The sequence below is a fragment of the Diabrotica virgifera genome, chromosome 2 (genome assembly GCF_917563875.1).
Source record: "Diabrotica virgifera virgifera chromosome 2, PGI_DIABVI_V3a".
Classification (NCBI taxonomy): Eukaryota; Metazoa; Arthropoda; class Insecta; order Coleoptera; family Chrysomelidae; genus Diabrotica; species Diabrotica virgifera.
In genome coordinates this window covers 131432343-131452417 of record NC_065444.1, presented here as the reverse complement: position 1 = coordinate 131452417, position 20075 = coordinate 131432343, and the positions used below count along the sequence as shown (strand labels likewise).

The 20075-nt window shown below is 36.1% G+C and overlaps 1 protein-coding gene across 1 annotated transcript in view; it reads left to right on the top strand.

Moving 5' to 3' along the window:
- The window catches only part of LOC114327480 (large neutral amino acids transporter small subunit 1), a 221749-nt gene that overhangs the window by 55382 nt on the left and 146292 nt on the right, over positions 1–20075 (top strand). The window contains exon 2 of the mRNA XM_050643994.1: positions 12806–13052. Within this exon, the coding sequence (XP_050499951.1) occupies positions 12806–13052 (247 nt within the window). The remainder of the gene's footprint in view (positions 1–12805; positions 13053–20075) is intronic.

Here is a 20075-nt window from a genome sequence, read left to right as displayed (position 1 = left end):
TTACTACATTGTCGATGGAAAATGCATTTTGATGTACTCGTAATGCCTCATTATGATACAAAGAGAAGTTCTTTCGGAAAATGTTACTTTTTCGATTATGTCATCAGAAATATAGTACATATCAATAGAAATTTTGAATTAAAATTTAAATAACAAAAGAATGATGTAAATATGTTATTCAGATTACCTTCGATCAAGCCAACTGTTGGCTGGTATCAACCGGAGAACTCTAGCATCACCCTTTTCAGCAGAAACTGTAAGTTTCCTTAAAGTGAAATCTAATAACTAATAACATTGACCCTGTCACAATATTTTAGTAGGGGAGTAAAGTATGCTAAATTTGCAGTCACTCGAGCGTTATGGGGACCAATTGGGTTGTGATTATTAGGTCCTAAAATCAAAAAAAGTTAAGTAAAATTTTCCATTTTAGCGGGCGCTTGCCATTTTTTAATTTAATTTTCCATTTCCAACAATCGTTTTTTCCGATTATAGCGCCATCTATCCATAATTCGAAAAAAATGTCTCGAATAAAAGTTGCTTATTTTTACGTTAAGAATCCAAATCTGCAATAAAAATTTGGGGGTCCCATTTAAGATTTTAAAGTAACCCCCCACCCCGCCTCCGTGGGGGGTCGTGTTTGGTACCATTCGATAGATTTTTCAAAAACATTTTGAAAGAGTATTTTGCAGTTTTTCGATCTGATGTTCATTTTGCAAAATATCGCGGGGTTTGTATTTAAAATTTTAAATCTACCCCCACCCCTCTTCGTGGGGGTCATGTTTAGTACCATTCGATAGATTTGTGAAAAATATTGAAGACGTATTTTTTAGTTTTTAGATCTGACGTTCATTTCGCGAAATATTCGCTGTTTTTTTGTGAAACTTTTTGATTCACCCATTTCCTTACGCCCCACTCAAATCGTCAGATTTTTTAAATATACACTCTCTTGCATGTACTTAACTTACCTTATCTTAATCTGACAATTTCGAGTATTTTTAACCATAGATATTTTTTTCGGGCCCCCCTTAACGAACCTCCCTTTGTTAAGAGCCCATATATGGTAGAGGTACATCTGCAGGGTACCAGGTTTCTCCCGTATGATAATCTGACGCGCTCGAGTAACTGCAAAAATCCCGCTTGGACTCCCCTACCATTTTTAAAATTTAATACATATTTTCAATATGTAATCTAAGGGTTAATAAACCTTAACTAGTTGACTAGTTTCAACTACTATTAAGATGTTTTCACTGATATAATAATTCGATTCGAGGACTCTAATATCCCCCTTTTTCAGCAGAGACTGTACGTTACCAAAGTGAAATCTAATAACATTGACCTTATGTTATAATATTTTTACAATTTAATATTTTCAACATGTAATCTAATGGTTAGGACTTGTGGTAAACGAGGAAAAAACCAAATATACTCGTATGTTGGTTTCTAAAAACTCCCGTAATATCCAACAGAGAATTCAAATTAACAATCACACCTTTGAGCAAGTCAAGTAATTCACATATCTTGAATCGCTAGTAAACTCAATAAACACTACAAGCGATGAAATAAAAAGACGCATAGCAACAGCAAAAAGAACTGTTCACGGTCTCCATAAACATTTAAAAAATAAAAATATAAAACGTGCAGTAAAGCTCAATATATACAAGACCTTAATAAGACCGGTTTTGATATATGGAGCTGAAACGTGGACCCTATCTCAAAGTGATGAACGACTTCTTGGTATTTTTTAGAGAAAAATTCTTAGAAAGATTTTTGGAGCAGTAAATGAAAATGGGCTATGGCGTCGAAGATACAATTTTGAACTGTATCAGTTATACACCGATCCAGATATTGTGAAATTCGTTAAAGTGCAGAGACTTAGATGAGCTGGACACATTGCTAGGATGTTGGACCACGAATACACTAAGAGATTAACATTTTTAAAACCAAAGGGTACACGAAGTAGAGGACGACCACGAAGAAGATGGATTGATGATGTCGAAGAAGACCTAAAAATTCTAGGGGTCAGAAGATGGAGGGAAGTTGCCAGGAATCGACAGGAGTGGCGACTTCTTTCTGAGCAGGCCAAGATCTACAACGGATTATCGAGCCACTTATGATGATGATGATGATCTAATGGTTAATAAACCTTAATAATTATTATGTGACTAGTTTCACGTTCGATTAAACCAAAAACGTTTTGAAATAATTTTTATCAACTCTATGCCATATTATGTATAGGTTTTTAGTTTGTGAAAACTGGCATTATAGATAGCAGTGCGTGAAGGGTTTAAAGTGTGCGTGAAGTAACAATGTATTTTAAATGGGACTTACTTTTTCGCACACTTTCAATGGGTTTTTTGGCACACTTTCATATAATCAAATATCATTAATTTTCACGTTGTCATGGTGATGACAATATGAGCAATGACTTACAACAAAATTTTTAGTTAGGATTTTTAAATGTCAAAGTTCTAAAAATTGTAGAATAGAAATGAATTCCAGTGACGAAGAGTTACAGTTTTTTTATTTGTTCATGGTAGACTAGATAAAATATTGTATGAAACTGTGCGTGAAGTACTTTTTGCGAACTTACGCGATGTATAGCACTCGCTCCGTTGTCGCTCGTGCTCTAAAAATCGCGTGCGTTTGCAAAAAGCATACTTCACGAACTGTTTCATAAATAACTATTATTCTTTTTGTATAATTTTAATGTTATAATAAATATACTATCTATGTATATAAGTTTTTACTTAATTGTAAGTTTTTTAAAGCAATAGTATACAGCCAACAAACTTTTAATTTTTTTTCCAATTATTCTTATGAACTAAAAAGTTCGTTAAAATATTATATTAGTTTATATCGATTATACATACATTGTCATCTTACCCAAAAATATTGTAGATCTTCAGAGACTGGTGAAAAGAATAGGGGTGTATGATGGTCAAGAATACGGTCTAACAATTAACATCAAGAAGACAAAATTTATTAGAATATCTAAACTCAACGAAATGGCGAGAATCTCCTCATAAACGGAACGAATATCGAACGGGTAAACCAATATGCATATTATCTTGGAACAATGATCAACTACACAAATTATTACTTCCAGGAAATTAAAATTAGAATAGAAAAGGCTAGAGCATATTTCGACAAAATGTGAAGAGTGCTCTGCACCAGAGATTTGAAGTTAGAGCTAAGAGTTCAAAAAAACTGGAATCATTCGACTTATGAGTGTATAAAAGAATTCTGAAAATATCATGGACATAACACGTCAGAAACAAAAATATTCTGAGAAAGATGAATAAAGAAATGGAAGTCTTAAATACATACAATCACAACCAGAAAATTGGAATAGATCGGACATATGTACATTAAATGAACTTTTCAGAGCAGCCGTCTATACAGTCCGAATAACTATGATGATTGCCGACCTCCGTCGTGGAGATGACACTTGAAGAAGAAGATATGTGGATTATTACAATTCTTTTGAAAGAACTTTGATTACAACCTTCCTTAAAAGATATTTTAACCTCAAATTTACTCAAAAAGCCTTCGATGCTTTGCTAGTGAGACGGCACTTATTGTCTTATTAAAAACGGTTGTGTTTATACAGTGAGCATGTTCGCATACATTCATTTTTTCGTGAATGGGCGATTTTGGAAATAAATCCCGACACAGGTCGATTTTTATTTTTAAATTATGATTTTTTGGCAGCTATATCATACTAGTCACGTCATACATCTGGGCGTGATGACGGCACTGATCATTTTCATAAATGATAATAGGGGTCGTGTGCTAGCTCATTTGAAAGGTTATTTAATTCTCTATATTCTTCTTCAGGTGCCATCTCCGCTACGGAGGTTGGCAATCATCATAGCTATTTTAATTTTTGAGGCAGTAGCTCTAAATAGTTGTTTTGAGCTACATCCAAACCATTCTCTCAGGTTCTTCAGCCATGAAATTCGTCTTCTTCCGATGCTTCTTCTGCCATCTATCTTTCCTTGCATTATGAGTCGTAGGATGCCATACTTCTCGCTCCGCATCACATGTCCGAGATACTGTAGCTTTCTTTCTTTAATTGTAAGTTCAACTTCCTTCTCTTTACCTATTCTTCTCAGTATTTCATTGTTTGTAACTCTATCTACCCAGGAAACCCTCATAATTCTTCTTCTATAGGTCCACATTTCAAAGGCGTTAAGTCGTCTCATTGTTTCTACATTTAACGTCCATGATTCCACTCCATAATATAGTACACTGTAGACGTAACATTTTGTCAGGCGTACTTAAGGAGCTAGGGTGTTAAATCTTTGCTACATAGGACCTTTTTCATTTTTATAAAATTAGTACGTGCTTTTTCGATTCTGACTTTTATTTCTGTAGTGTAGTCATTATTTTCTGTTATAAGGGTTCCTAGGTAAGTGTACTTTTTGACTCTTTCGATCTGCTGGCCCTCTACTATTAAGATTTCGTTAGTATTATGGTTGTTTTTACTAATTTTCATAAACTTCGTCTTTTTGATATTGAGAGAGAGTCCGTACTCCCTACTACACCTTACTATTTTACTCATGAGTCTTTGCAGGTCTTGTAAACTATCGGCTATTATTACTGTATCATCTGCATATCTGATGTAAGACTCCATTTACTCTTATGCTGACTGTTTCATCTTCCAGAGTTTCTCGCATTACCTTTTCAGAATAAGCGTTAAATAATAGAGGTGATAGTATGCAGCCTTGCCTGACTCCTCTCTTTATTTCCATTTTTTCAGATGTTTTCTTTTCAATTCTTACTATTACTCGCTGATTGTAATAGAGGTGTGTTATTAGTCTTAAATCTCTTTCATCTAGGTTTTTAGGATTTCCATGAGTCGATCATGTTTTACTTTATCAAACGCTTTATTGTAGTCTATAAAACAGACGTAAAGAGGATGGTTAACATCCAAACATCTCTGTGTCAGCACGTTGAAGGAGAATAATGCCTCTCTGGTACCCATACCATTGCTGAACCCATATTGAGTGTCACTAATATCCAGCTCCAAATCCTCTGTATAGTATAATTTATGAATAATGAATTTACGTGCTCACTGTATATGATTTTACAAATATTGAGGACGACTATATGAGCTGATATTCGTAGATATGAGCTGATAATTTGGTGCTGTGCTGACATATTAATTCTTAGATTTCTAATTTTAGCCCGTTGTGCAATATTACCGGCCGTGTGAATTCGCAACCGAAAATCTATATTTTTGAGATATATTAAAATAAAAAAACATCAATAGTTTTTTACATATTCTTTAAAATAATTCAAAATCACTCTCAGTATTATTTCAAAGCGTTTTGCCTTAAAACCGAAACTATATTTTTTGTGAATTAAAAAGTATTTGCTAGGTTTGCTTACTTCCATTTGATCTGCAAAGAACCAAATGTTTTCGTGACAAATGTTTTATTAAAAATACAGTATGTGGCAAAATAAACAGTACTGAAATGAGTATTGAAATGTTTATGATTATTTATTTATATTTAGTATACCTACATGATATAGCCTTGCAAACATTATTCATAACTTACCTTACTTACTTAATCCAGAACTCTTCTACCTTTCGGTGTGAGTTACGTTTCCAATAAAACAATGTTTAAGATGCACTCTGGCACGAAAAAATCTTTAATTCTAGTCCGCAATTCTGGAATGTCTGAAGGTGGATTGGTGTTCCTCCTTCAGCATTTCACTTATGTAAGCTTCGGGTGGCGTTAGGTCTGATCAGTGAGATGGGGATAGAAAATCACTGCCACGTCAAAATGATCGCGCAGTATTCGAAAAGGCTCGTGGCGGTGTGACAGTTTTCCCCGTCCTGCTGAAACCATTGTCGATTTTAAACATGGACCGTTTTCGCAACCTTTTCCGTATGGCCAAAAATAGTACTCCACGATAAAAATTTTTTTTGCAAAACTGACAATCGTCCTGAAGCACCTAGATATTCGGAAACCACTCAGTACGTTTCGGCGCATGACACATACAAATTTTAGGCATACATATTTCGGTACTGTTTATTTTGCCGCATACTGTACTATTAGGTAACTGTTGACAAGAAATTTATCTTAAATTTCACTATCATAATGTTCTTTCAGCAATACAATGCTTTTCCAGAATTAAGGGAAAATAATACCTAAAAGAAAGGATCTAGTGATTAAATTATGAATCAACTTTTATTCAGTGTAATTAGAATCATACTTATACGAGTGCATTTAGCACAAAATAAATGGATTTTTAAATACAGCACCTAGAGACTTGCAGTTTTTTTGCATTATGTTCAGGATGACGTCAGGAAAAAAGTGTACTATTCAAAAATGAGTGGAAATGCATAATTGCACTTTAAAGTGCATAAAATGCATCCAAAAGTGCATCAACATGTCAAAATCAGTATACTAAGAACCAAATTTTGTTATTCGGGGGATTTTTTGGGTTCCTGAACACGAATACGCCATCAAAACTGATCCCCGGATTACCTGGTGCCCAAGGTCACTGCAAGGGACGTCATCTTCTGGAGTTTCGAGGATGTTTGGCACTAAATTGATGTAAACGAAATACTCATGGGTTTTTGGGGTCGCTAGACCCAAATATGCCATCAGAATCCACCTCCGGAGTACCTGGTGCCCAGGGTCGCTACAAAACACCTCATCTTCTCGTGTTTCGAGAGTTTTCGGCATTTAATTGATGCAAATGGATTACTGGATGGTTTTTGAGGTCGCTAAACCCGAATATGCCATCAAAACCGAGCCTGGAGCCCAAGGCCACTGCAAGGGACGTCCTCTTCTGAAAGTTTGAGGGATTTCGGCATTAAATTGATGAAAATGGATTACTCGGGGGTTTTTGAGGTCGTTAAATACGAACATGCCATCAAAACAGACCATCATAGACCTGGTGCCCGGGTCACTGCAAGGGGCGTCATCCTCTGTGCGAGGATTTTCGCTACTATATTGATGCAAACAGATTACTTATAGGTGTTTAGGGATGCTGAAAACGAATTCCCCATTAGAACAAACACCGGAGCACCTGGTGCCTAAGACACGTCATCTTCTGGAGTTTCGAAAGTTTTCGGCACTCAATTGATGCAAACAGATTACTTACGTGTTTTTGGGGTTGCTGAACACGAATATGGCATCAGAATAGACACCGGACCAGCTGGTGCCTAGGGCACGTCAAGACACGTCATCTTCTGGAGTTTCTAAAGTTTACGCATACTAAATTTATGCAAACGGATTACTCGTGGCCTGGATACCAGATACCTGGATTAGCCCTGGATACCAGATAACCCAGAGGCCTTCATCTACGTCATAATCGTACTCAACAGACTCCGAGTACACGGTGTGTACCAATTTAATGTCGAAAATCTGGAAATTCTAAAACATATCAGTCACTCTGCGCATTAGGAACTCCGAAGGTCGGTTCTGAGTTCTGTTAAAAACCCGCGAGCAATTCGTTTGCATCAATTTAGTACCGATATTTCTCGAAACTTCCATAAGATTATATACTATATATCTTAGGCACCAGGTGCTCCGGTGTTTATTCTGATGGCGTCTTTAGCAACCCCAAAAACCCATGAGTAATCCGTTTGAATCTATTTAATGCCGAAAACCCTCGAAACTCCAGAAGATAACGGGCCTTAGGCCCATGTGCATCTTCTGATGGCGTATTTGTGTCTAGTAACCCCAAAACCCGTGAGTAATCCGTTTGCATCAACTTAGTACCGAAAACTCTCGAAACTCAAAAAGATGACGTGCTCTAGGCACCAGGTGCCTTGTGTCTGTTCTGATGGTACATTAGTGTTCAACAACCCCAAAAACCCATGAGTAATCCGTTTGCATCAATTTAATGCCGAAATCGCCCGAAACTCCAGAAAATGACCTGCTTTAGGCACTAGGTGCTCCGTGGGTTGGGTCTGATGGCATATTCATGTTAAGTAGCCCCAAAAACGCCAGAGTTATTCGTTTGCATTAATTTAGTACCGACAATTATCCAAACTACAGAAGATAACGTGCCTTAGGCATCAGGTGCTCCGGTGTCTGTTCTGATAACTGATAACGTCTTTATGTTCAGCAACCCCAAAAACCCATGTGTAATTGATTTGCATCAAATAAGTACCGAAAATTTCGAAACTCCAGAAGGAAACGTGCCCTAGGCAACAGGTGCTCTGGTGTCTGTTCTGATGACGCAATCGTGTTCAACAACCCCAAAATTCCATGAATAAGTAATCCGTTTGCATCAATTTAATGCCGAAAACCCTCGAAAATTCAAAAGGTGACCTGCCTTAGGCACCAGGTACTCTGTGGGTCAGATCTGATGGCATATTCGCGTTCAGCAACTCCAAAAACCTTTGAGTAATCCGTTTGCATCAATTTAGTACCGAATACTCTCGAAACTCGAGAAGATGACGCCCCTTGCAATAACCCTCGGCACCAGGTTCTCCGGGAGTCGGTTCTGATAGCATATTCGTATTTAGCGACCTCAAGAACCCTCCAGTAATCCATTTGCAACAATTTAATGCCGAAAACCTCGAAACTCCAGGAGATGACGTCCCTTGCAGTGACCGTGGGTACCAGGTGCTCCGTGGATATGAGCTGATAATTTGGTGCTGTGCTGACATATTAATTCTTAGATTTCTACTTTCAACCCGTTGTGCAGTATTACCGGCCGTGTGAATTCGCAACCGAAAATCTATATTTTTGGGATATATTAAAATAAAAAAACATCAATAGTTTTTTACATATTCTTTAAAATAATTCAAAATCACTCTCAGTATTATTTCAAAGCGTTTTGCCTTAAAACCGAAACTATATTTTTTGTGAATTAAAAAGTATTTGCTAGGTTTGCTTACTTCCATTTGATCTGCAAAGAACCAAATGTTTTCGTGACAAATGTTTTATTAAAAATACAGTATGTGGCAAAATAAACAGTACTGAAATGAGTATTGAAATGTTTATGATTATTTATTTATATTTAGTATACCTACATGATATAGCCTTGCAAACATTATTCATAACTTACCTTACTTACTTAATCCAGAACTCTTCTACCTTTCGGTGTGAGTTACGTTTCCAATAAAACAATGTTTAAGATGCACTCTGGCACGAAAAAATCTTTAATTCTAGTCCGCAATTCTGGAATGTCTGAAGGTGGATTGGTGTTCCTCCTTCAGCATTTCACTTATGTAAGCTTCGGGTGGCGTTAGGTCTGATCAGTGAGATGGGGATAGAAAATCACTGCCACGTCAAAATGATCGCGCAGTATTCGAAAAGGCTCGTGGCGGTGTGACAGTTTTCCCCGTCCTGCTGAAACCATTGTCGATTTTAAACATGGACCGTTTTCGCAACCTTTTCCGTATGGCCAAAAATAGTACTCCACGATAAAAATTTTTTTTGCAAAACTGACAATCGTCCTGAAGCACCTAGATATTCGGAAACCACTCAGTACGTTTCGGCGCATGACACATACAAATTTTAGGCATACATATTTCGGTACTGTTTATTTTGCCGCATACTGTACTATTAGGTAACTGTTGACAAGAAATTTATCTTAAATTTCACTATCATAATGTTCTTTCAGCAATACAATGCTTTTCCAGAATTAAGGGAAAATAATACCTAAAAGAAAGGATCTAGTGATTAAATTATGAATCAACTTTTATTCAGTGTAATTAGAATCATACTTATACGAGTGCATTTAGCACAAAATAAATGGATTTTTAAATACAGCACCTAGAGACTTGCAGTTTTTTTGCATTATGTTCAGGATGACGTCAGGAAAAAAGTGTACTATTCAAAAATGAGTGGAAATGCATAATTGCACTTTAAAGTGCATAAAATGCATCCAAAAGTGCATCAACATGTCAAAATCAGTATACTAAGAACCAAATTTTGTTATTCGGGGGATTTTTTGGGTTCCTGAACACGAATACGCCATCAAAACTGATCCCCGGATTACCTGGTGCCCAAGGTCACTGCAAGGGACGTCATCTTCTGGAGTTTCGAGGATGTTTGGCACTAAATTGATGTAAACGAAATACTCATGGGTTTTTGGGGTCGCTAGACCCAAATATGCCATCAGAATCCACCTCCGGAGTACCTGGTGCCCAGGGTCGCTACAAAACACCTCATCTTCTCGTGTTTCGAGAGTTTTCGGCATTTAATTGATGCAAATGGATTACTGGATGGTTTTTGAGGTCGCTAAACCCGAATATGCCATCAAAACCGAGCCTGGAGCCCAAGGCCACTGCAAGGGACGTCCTCTTCTGAAAGTTTGAGGGATTTCGGCATTAAATTGATGAAAATGGATTACTCGGGGGTTTTTGAGGTCGTTAAATACGAACATGCCATCAAAACAGACCATCATAGACCTGGTGCCCGGGTCACTGCAAGGGGCGTCATCCTCTGTGCGAGGATTTTCGCTACTATATTGATGCAAACAGATTACTTATAGGTGTTTAGGGATGCTGAAAACGAATTCCCCATTAGAACAAACACCGGAGCACCTGGTGCCTAAGACACGTCATCTTCTGGAGTTTCGAAAGTTTTCGGCACTCAATTGATGCAAACAGATTACTTACGTGTTTTTGGGGTTGCTGAACACGAATATGGCATCAGAATAGACACCGGACCAGCTGGTGCCTAGGGCACGTCAAGACACGTCATCTTCTGGAGTTTCTAAAGTTTACGCATACTAAATTTATGCAAACGGATTACTCGTGGCCTGGATACCAGATACCTGGATTAGCCCTGGATACCAGATAACCCAGAGGCCTTCATCTACGTCATAATCGTACTCAACAGACTCCGAGTACACGGTGTGTACCAATTTAATGTCGAAAATCTGGAAATTCTAAAACATATCAGTCACTCTGCGCATTAGGAACTCCGAAGGTCGGTTCTGAGTTCTGTTAAAAACCCGCGAGCAATTCGTTTGCATCAATTTAGTACCGATATTTCTCGAAACTTCCATAAGATTATATACTATATATCTTAGGCACCAGGTGCTCCGGTGTTTATTCTGATGGCGTCTTTAGCAACCCCAAAAACCCATGAGTAATCCGTTTGAATCTATTTAATGCCGAAAACCCTCGAAACTCCAGAAGATAACGGGCCTTAGGCCCATGTGCATCTTCTGATGGCGTATTTGTGTCTAGTAACCCCAAAACCCGTGAGTAATCCGTTTGCATCAACTTAGTACCGAAAACTCTCGAAACTCAAAAAGATGACGTGCTCTAGGCACCAGGTGCCTTGTGTCTGTTCTGATGGTACATTAGTGTTCAACAACCCCAAAAACCCATGAGTAATCCGTTTGCATCAATTTAATGCCGAAATCGCCCGAAACTCCAGAAAATGACCTGCTTTAGGCACTAGGTGCTCCGTGGGTTGGGTCTGATGGCATATTCATGTTAAGTAGCCCCAAAAACGCCAGAGTTATTCGTTTGCATTAATTTAGTACCGACAATTATCCAAACTACAGAAGATAACGTGCCTTAGGCATCAGGTGCTCCGGTGTCTGTTCTGATAACTGATAACGTCTTTATGTTCAGCAACCCCAAAAACCCATGTGTAATTGATTTGCATCAAATAAGTACCGAAAATTTCGAAACTCCAGAAGGAAACGTGCCCTAGGCAACAGGTGCTCTGGTGTCTGTTCTGATGACGCAATCGTGTTCAACAACCCCAAAATTCCATGAATAAGTAATCCGTTTGCATCAATTTAATGCCGAAAACCCTCGAAAATTCAAAAGGTGACCTGCCTTAGGCACCAGGTACTCTGTGGGTCAGATCTGATGGCATATTCGCGTTCAGCAACTCCAAAAACCTTTGAGTAATCCGTTTGCATCAATTTAGTACCGAATACTCTCGAAACTCGAGAAGATGACGCCCCTTGCAATAACCCTCGGCACCAGGTTCTCCGGGAGTCGGTTCTGATAGCATATTCGTATTTAGCGACCTCAAGAACCCTCCAGTAATCCATTTGCAACAATTTAATGCCGAAAACCTCGAAACTCCAGGAGATGACGTCCCTTGCAGTGACCGTGGGTACCAGGTGCTCCGTGGGTCTGTTCTAATGGCATATTAGTGTTAAGCGACTTCAAGACCCCCATGTAATCCATCTGCATCCATTTTATACCGAAAACCTCGAAACTCCAGAAGATGACGTTCCTTAGTAGCGATCCTGAGTACCAGGTACTCCGGAGTTCAAGTCTGATGTCTTATTCGTATTTAGCACCCCAAAAATCCGTAAGTAATCCGTGTGTATCAATTTAATACCGAAGACCCTCGAAACTCCAGAAGATGACGTCCCTTGTAGTGACCTTGGGCACCAGGTGATCCAGAGGTATGTTCTGATGGCATATTCGTGTTTAACGATCTCAAAAACCCTAGTAACAGGAGTAGTCCAGTTGCGTCAATTTAGTGCCGAAATCCCACGAAATTCCAGAAGGTGACGTGTCTTAGTAGCGACCCTGGGCACCAGGTACTCCGGAGGTCAATTCTAATGGCACATTCGTGTTTAGCGACCCCAAGAATCAGTGAGTAATCATCGAAAACCATCGAAACACCAGAAGATGACGTCTCTTGCAGTGACCTTGGCCACCAGGTTTGGATGCATTTTATGCACTTTAAAGTGCAATTATGCATTTCCACTCATTTTTGAATAGTACACTTTTTTCCTGACGTCATCTTGAACATAACGCAAAAAACTGCAAGTCTCTAGGTGGTGTATTTAAAAATCGATTTATTCGGGTGTTTTTAGTGCTAAATGCCCTTATTTACGTTTTCAGGTTGGTGCCTACTGCTATGCGGAGTTGGGAACGATGATAAGAAAAAGTGGCGCGGATTATGCCTACATTATGGAAACATTTGGTCCCTTCTGTGCTTTTATTAGATTGTGGATAGAATGTATGATTGTACGACCTTGTTCCCAAGCTATAGTAGCACTAACGTTTAGCCAGTACGTTATGAAACCTTTCTTTCCTGAATGTGAACCACCAGATAGCGCAGCAAGGCTATTGGCTGTCTGCTGTATATGTAAGTAACTTTTTAGCATTACAATAATATACAGGCTGATTGATTAGTGCGATAAAACTCCGTAGATCCGCTATAGTAACAGAGAGCAATAAAAGTAAATAACACAAATTTTAGCCAATTTTGAGCTTCATATTCCAAAATTAGTTAGAATATTACAGGGTGTTTGATAACATAGTGGCAGACCAAACTTATGTTGTTTTAAATGGAACACCCTGTATTTTATTTTATATTCCAAATTCTGTTAATTACTCCATCAGAAAAATATAAAAGTTTGTTATGTTATACAGGGTATTTATACAGTTATAACCAATTTTATATGAAAATCGTAACACATTCAACTCCCTGTATAAATAAAAATAAATACAATAGTTTATTGAAGCCATTATTTTTATGGTCAAAATTTTCAAAAATGATTGATATTTTTAATTTTCTTTATATCAAATACAGGATGCGTCAAAGAGCGAGTACATTATTTTTTCAGTAATTTTAAACACCTTTAAACTTCGTTACCTTCGTGATGTGTGATTCGATTTTTAATGTGTCCTTGATGCAAGTTTTGAGTACCTCTCTTTGCTTTTCTTTATTTTCTTCCATTTTAAGTCTTCTTATCACTATGTGATTTCTCTTTTTGTTTTTCTCTAGTTGTTCCATCGTTTCATTAGCTTTTTCTATTACTCTCTTATTTAGTTCTTAAATTTCTTCCTTCATTATTTTATTTTCTTCTTTGGGTATTTTCATTATTTCCCGGTATTCACTGAAAAGCTCTTGCATTTCCTTGATATTCTCTTTAAAACCTGCCATAATTTCTGTCAAATACTCTTTAATTTCCTCCATTACTTATTTTCTTTGGTAATAATATATATTTTTTATTATTATTATTATTAACTCTTTGGTGTCACCACAGTAAGAGCCCACCCCGGATCAACTCCTCAGAGGGTTCACTTTTCTTGGTTTCACCCTAAATATCTATTCTCGTCCTAACTATCTTAACCTATCTAATCTTACATTTTCTGTATTTGCTATTTTCTTTTATCTTAATATAACTATTCACTCCAACTTTTAATGTTCATTATTTATATATTTACCACACTGTTTTTAAATTTTAAATACTTTAAATTTAACTATAAATTTTCTTAGTAAATAAATAAATTCGAAAACCTAATTACCGATATTTAGTTTTTATCTGCTAAACCGTCATAAGGCTCGATCAACGAGTTTGTTATTGCCGATAAAGACAAACAACCTTATTCGCCGCTGGTCAAAACCACAGAATAGGAAACAAGTTGTTCCTTATTCTGTGGTCAAAACTCAACTCGGGACTACAAGTTAATATATCAAAAACTACATTTATGGTCATCGGTAAAAATAAAATTGGAGACGCCCAACTGCTTATCAAGAATACACCAGTGGACCGAGTAAAACAATATACCTACCTGGAACAATAGTAAACGAACAACGGGATCACTCACAAGAAATAAAATGTAGAATAGAGAAGGCTAGGAGTGCATTCAAAAACATGGCCAAACACTTTAAAAGCCACAACCTTAATCTGGAGATAAAAGTAAGGCTCCTATGATGTTATATCTTCTCAATATTATACTACGGAGTTGAATCCTGGACACTCACTGAAGCGATGGAAAAAAAACTTAAAGGCTTCGAGATGTGGCTATACAGGCGCAACCTAAGGATATCATGGACGGACAAGATAACCAACGAGACCGTATTACGAAGAATGGGGTAAGAAAGAGAGGTGATGCTTACCATTAAAAGTAGAGTTGCACAAGTTTGACTTGAAGGTTTGAACTTGACTTGAGGTTGACTTAATTTCAAGTCAAACTCAAGTCAATCCTTCTGACAAATAATTCAAGTCAAGTCAAACTGGTCAATCGTACAAGTTTGTAAATTCAAATTGTTTGTCAAACTAGTTTGAAAGGGTTTGAAAAATAATTTATTTTGTAGATATACTTTTTTGTCGAGATTGACATGTTAGTTGCCAATTAAGATAAGAAAATTAATAATACAATGAGTGCTGCATAAAAGTAGCTTGATACAGGAAGCGATTATAATCAAAATAGGGTAAATTTTTTGAAAATGATTCCTGTATGCTTAGAATTGCTTGCTGGTAAGTTGCTGGTAGTGTCACTAGATTAAAACAAAGAATTCGTTGGATAGTTTTTTATCATACCAAGTGTAATTTAATCTACTTTGGAAGCTTTAAAGTATTACGTAACGCAAGTTGGGGGAGGGTAACGCAAGTTAGTAAATAGACTAATTAAACATCTGAGATCTAACAACATCACGGGAAAAACCAAATGCAAAATATACAAAACCCTGATAAAACCGGTCCTTATGTATGGATCAGAGACATGGACACTGTCGAAAAGCGATTATAAGGGGGTGAAAGAAAATGACGTATGGCGCAGAAAATATAATTTTATACGCAACATACAACGAACCCGACGTCATAACATCCTTAAAGATCGGACGTCTGCGCTGGATGGGCCATGTTAAACGGATGTTGGAGACCGAAACACCAAAACATATAGGTGATGAGGCAAACACCAGTAGGGAGAAAGTCAAAGGGAAGACCCAAGACCCAAACTTAGATACATGGAACAAGTGGAACAAGACCTGAAAACACTTGAGATTACCAATTGGAAGAACAAAGCAAGGAACAGAACAGAATGGCGGAAAATCCCAGAACAAGCCAGGACCCAAAAAGGGTTGTCGAGCTACTGATGATGATGAAGTTGGGGGAACTTAAATAAAAAAAAACTACGGAATCACAATCTCGCAACTTTTCAACTTTTGTTTATATTTTACATAGAACCCCTGGATTGTATTATATTGCCCCCTCACGCTCCGCTCATGTTACAATAGGACAATAGTATTCAAGTGAAAAAATCTTAAAATTTGTCTTAAAGATCAAGCACAGTAACACATGTTGGCAATAAATAGCTGGACCGTTCTTCACAACAAAAGATGAAAAGGTACAGATGGAATAAAGAGGTTGTAAAATTGTGTTACGATACTTGAACGGCTCCTTTAACAAAAATTTATGAAGGAACAACAAAATATATTTTTGATAGACTAGGTTTAATGATTTTTTTGCGACTTTGCAATGTCGTCTTAAAGAATTAGTTCACTAATTGTCATTTTATAACACTGTTCTTTATTTTTACATAATACAAGTATGTATGTACTTTTCAATTTTCATTGTTTTGAAATCACCTGCCACAATATCAAATAAATCAGTATATTTATTTTTCTACTTCATTATTTCTACTTCTACTTCATTTCTAATTAATTCTACTTCAACTACAGATTTTTTTCTCTTAATTTTTGCAGTGGAAGAGAAGAGATACCTTCAAAATCAGACTCAATTTGATCTGGTACTTTTCTGAGCCGAAAAATATTCAGGTTCAGATATTATTTCACAAAGCACACACTTCAAAACCTACGTAATAAACAAGCCAAGCACATAGGTACTTCTTAATATGAACTACAAACTAATTTGCGGAGTAGCAGAGTACAGATTCAGACCTATCCAAATAAGTCAAAACAAAAGTCAGGAGGTACGCTTTCAATTAGAATTGGAAATAAACACGTTGCGCAATATGATATTCAAACTTCAAACTGTTTGAAGAAGTTTGATTTCAAGTCAAACCTTAAGATATCGAAATCAAGTCAAGTCAAACTTTTTTACAAAAAAAGTTTGGTTTTCAAGTCAAGTCAAGTTTGTTGAATAAAATCAAACTAGTTTGACTTGATACATCTCTAATTAAAAGGAGAAAGTTAGAATATCTCGGACACATAATGAGAAACGGCACTAAATACAGATTACTGAAGGTAATCCTTCAAGACAAAGTATTCGGAAAGTGACGAATTGGGAGAAGAAGTATATCATGTTTATATCTTCTGGGTTTGATGATGAAGAGCTAGTGGTTGAAATATTAGGGTCTGTGTCTAGTTTTCTGAGTAGGTTACAGGCAGTGCGACTGCTATGCGTGAAGTTAAGGTTTTCGAGAGCTTTCTTCCACCTAGTGATTGCAGAATTTAGAGGCTACAGTAGTTGTTCACCTAGGTCTGAGTCTCTGATTTGCTCGTACTGATCAAACAAGTCGTTGAATTTTTCGGTACAGCATGTAGAATTTGGTTAGACTGCATGGAATATATTTTTTAGCACAGCTAATTATCAGTTTGGCAAATCTTCCGTAGTTTTCTACCTTTGGCTCAATATGTCTGATATACTTCTCTAATTGGGCTTGGTACTTAGGTACATGGTACATCTTACATCTAGGCAGAGGAATTGAGTTTATAATGGGAATAGTTATGAACATAGTTGTTATTACTGGCCTATGCTACGATTTTGGGAAATTATCAAGAACATCACTATTATGGCAGTGATCTTTGGTGGATATAAATGCTAGATTTGGGTTATCAATTTTGCCATCTAGCGGAAAAAAGGTAGGTTTCTGTTTTGCATTGTGTAAAAGTCTAAGATGCTTGAGCTCTGCTCATTCACTCACTTGTTCGCCTTGAGAGGTTGCACTGGTTATAGCCCCATGTTGTGTGATGACTATTGAAGTCTCCTGTCTATATTGATGGGTGCGGGAATGAAGGAAGCACTTCTTTTGGCCATATTGCGTTTGGTGGTTTGTATATATTAACTATTGTGATTTTGTCTATTACGGTTGCTAGTATGAAGAGTTCTTGAGATGAGTAAGAATGTATGGTACTGACATTTTTTATATCTGTTCTACAGTAGGTAGCAATCCCATATTATTATTATGGGTGGTTAAGTGAGGCTACCATTCTATATCCTGAAATTTGACAGTGTGTGTTTCCTGAACTGTGACTATGTCAATGTTGTGTTTTGCAAGAAGCTTGCTAATAGTTTACATGGAATATGGCATCCGCATAGCTAACATATCAAAGAAAAAAGTGATATTGTTCCGATATGTGCTTTTGCCCTGGGGGTAAGTTTCACCCCACCTTGGGGATGAAAAAATATATGTTCAAAAGAAGTCGAAAAGTGGATAAAGTCCGACCAAAATAAGTCCGGAATTCCATAAACTGACTAATTTGAAGCAACTTTTATTCTACAGGGTGATTGATTAGTAGGGTAAAGCTCAATAGCTCCGCTATAGTAATAGATAGCAATAAAAGTTAATAACAAAAATTTTAGCCACCTTTGAGCTTCACATTACAAAGTTAGTTAGAATGTTACAGGGTGTTCGATAACACAGTGGCAGATCAAACTCATGTTTTTTAAATGGAACACCCTATATTTTATTTTAAATTCGAAATCCTGTTAACTTCTCCATCACAAAGATATAAAGGTTTGTTATGTTATACAGGGTATTTACAAAGTTATAACCAATTTTATATGAAAATCGTAACAAGTTCAACTCTCTGTATAAATAAAAATAAGCAAAACAACAATGGTTTATTAATGCCATATTTTTTAACGTATTGTCAAAATTTTGAAGAATGGTCGATATTGCTAATTTTCTTTATATCAAATACAGGGTGAGTCAAAACGCAAGTACATTATTTTCTCAGTAATTTTAAATGGGACACCCTGTATTTTATATCACTATTGAAAAGTACCATTACCGTACTTTAATTTTTAGATAACATTCCCTATGTCTAAATTTATTAGTTTTCGAGATATTTTCATTTTTCAATGGACCAGTAGCGTGGCCACCCAAATCACCAGAATTTAATAAACTGGACTGATTTTTTTGGGGTTACGTTAATAATGAAGTTTATAAAATACCTCCAACAACAAGGGATGAGATGAAAAATAGAATACAAAGTGTATTTCGATGTGTTAATTTACAAATGCTCCGTAGAGTAAGTAGTTCATTCAATGATCGTTTTTAGGCGTACATAAATGTGTTAGGAGATCATTTTGAACACCTTATGTAATTATTATTGAAAGTAGCTTCTAATTTTTTCAAACATGTTTTTTTGCAAAATGTATTACTGATAAATTATGTTTCGTTCTTTATTTATTACATTGTTACATTTACATACAAAAGTAGTGTTTAATTGTCTTCACAAAATATTGTATTTTGTGTTTGTGTGTTTTTTTGTAAAATTTATTACTAATTTTCTTTGTTTATTTGTTGCATTTACATAAAAAGATAGTTTTTAATTGTTTCAAAAATGTTGCATGTAGTGGTTGTGTTTTTGTTTGTAAAATGTATTACTAATACATTATTTTTATTTCTTCATTTGCTACAGTTTTACATTGATTACCGGATTGATAATCGGTAATCTTCAATTGTCAATTCAGTCATGGCTTACTTAAAATTTAGATAAATTTAAACACCTAAAATAATTTGCTCTGAAAAATGAAAATATCTCGAAAACTAATAAATTTGGGCATAGGGAATGTTATATAAAAATTAAAGTAGGTTAATGTTACTTTTCAATAATTATATAAAATACAGGGTGTTCTATTTAACATTACTGAGAAAATAATGTACTTGAGTTTTGACTCACCCTGTATTTGATATAAAGAAAATTATCAATATCGACCATTCTTGAAGATTTTGACAATACGTTAAAAAATATGGCATTAATAAACCATTGTTGTTTTGCTTATTTTTATTTATACAGGGAGTTGAACTTGTTACGATTTTCATATAAAATTGGTTATAACTTTGTAAATACCCTGTATAACATAACAAACCTTTATATCTTTGTGATGGAGAAGTTAACAGGTAAACAAGGTACAAGTAAACAAACACGTTTTCAGACATTTTTCGCAAATAATTCAAAAAGTAAGTATTTTATCGAAAAAAAATATTCTCAGCAAAACTATAGCCTGTAAAATAGTGAAAAAAATGGTGTATGGAGGAAGCCTCTAGACCTAGTAGAGACAGAGTTATAGCTAAAGAAAAATAAGTTTATATTCGCCAAATTCCAAATAGAATATTTAACGTGAAATAACCAAAAAATGAAGCACTTTTTGGAGTAAACTCATTACAACTTTTTTAAAGAGTTTAAAAG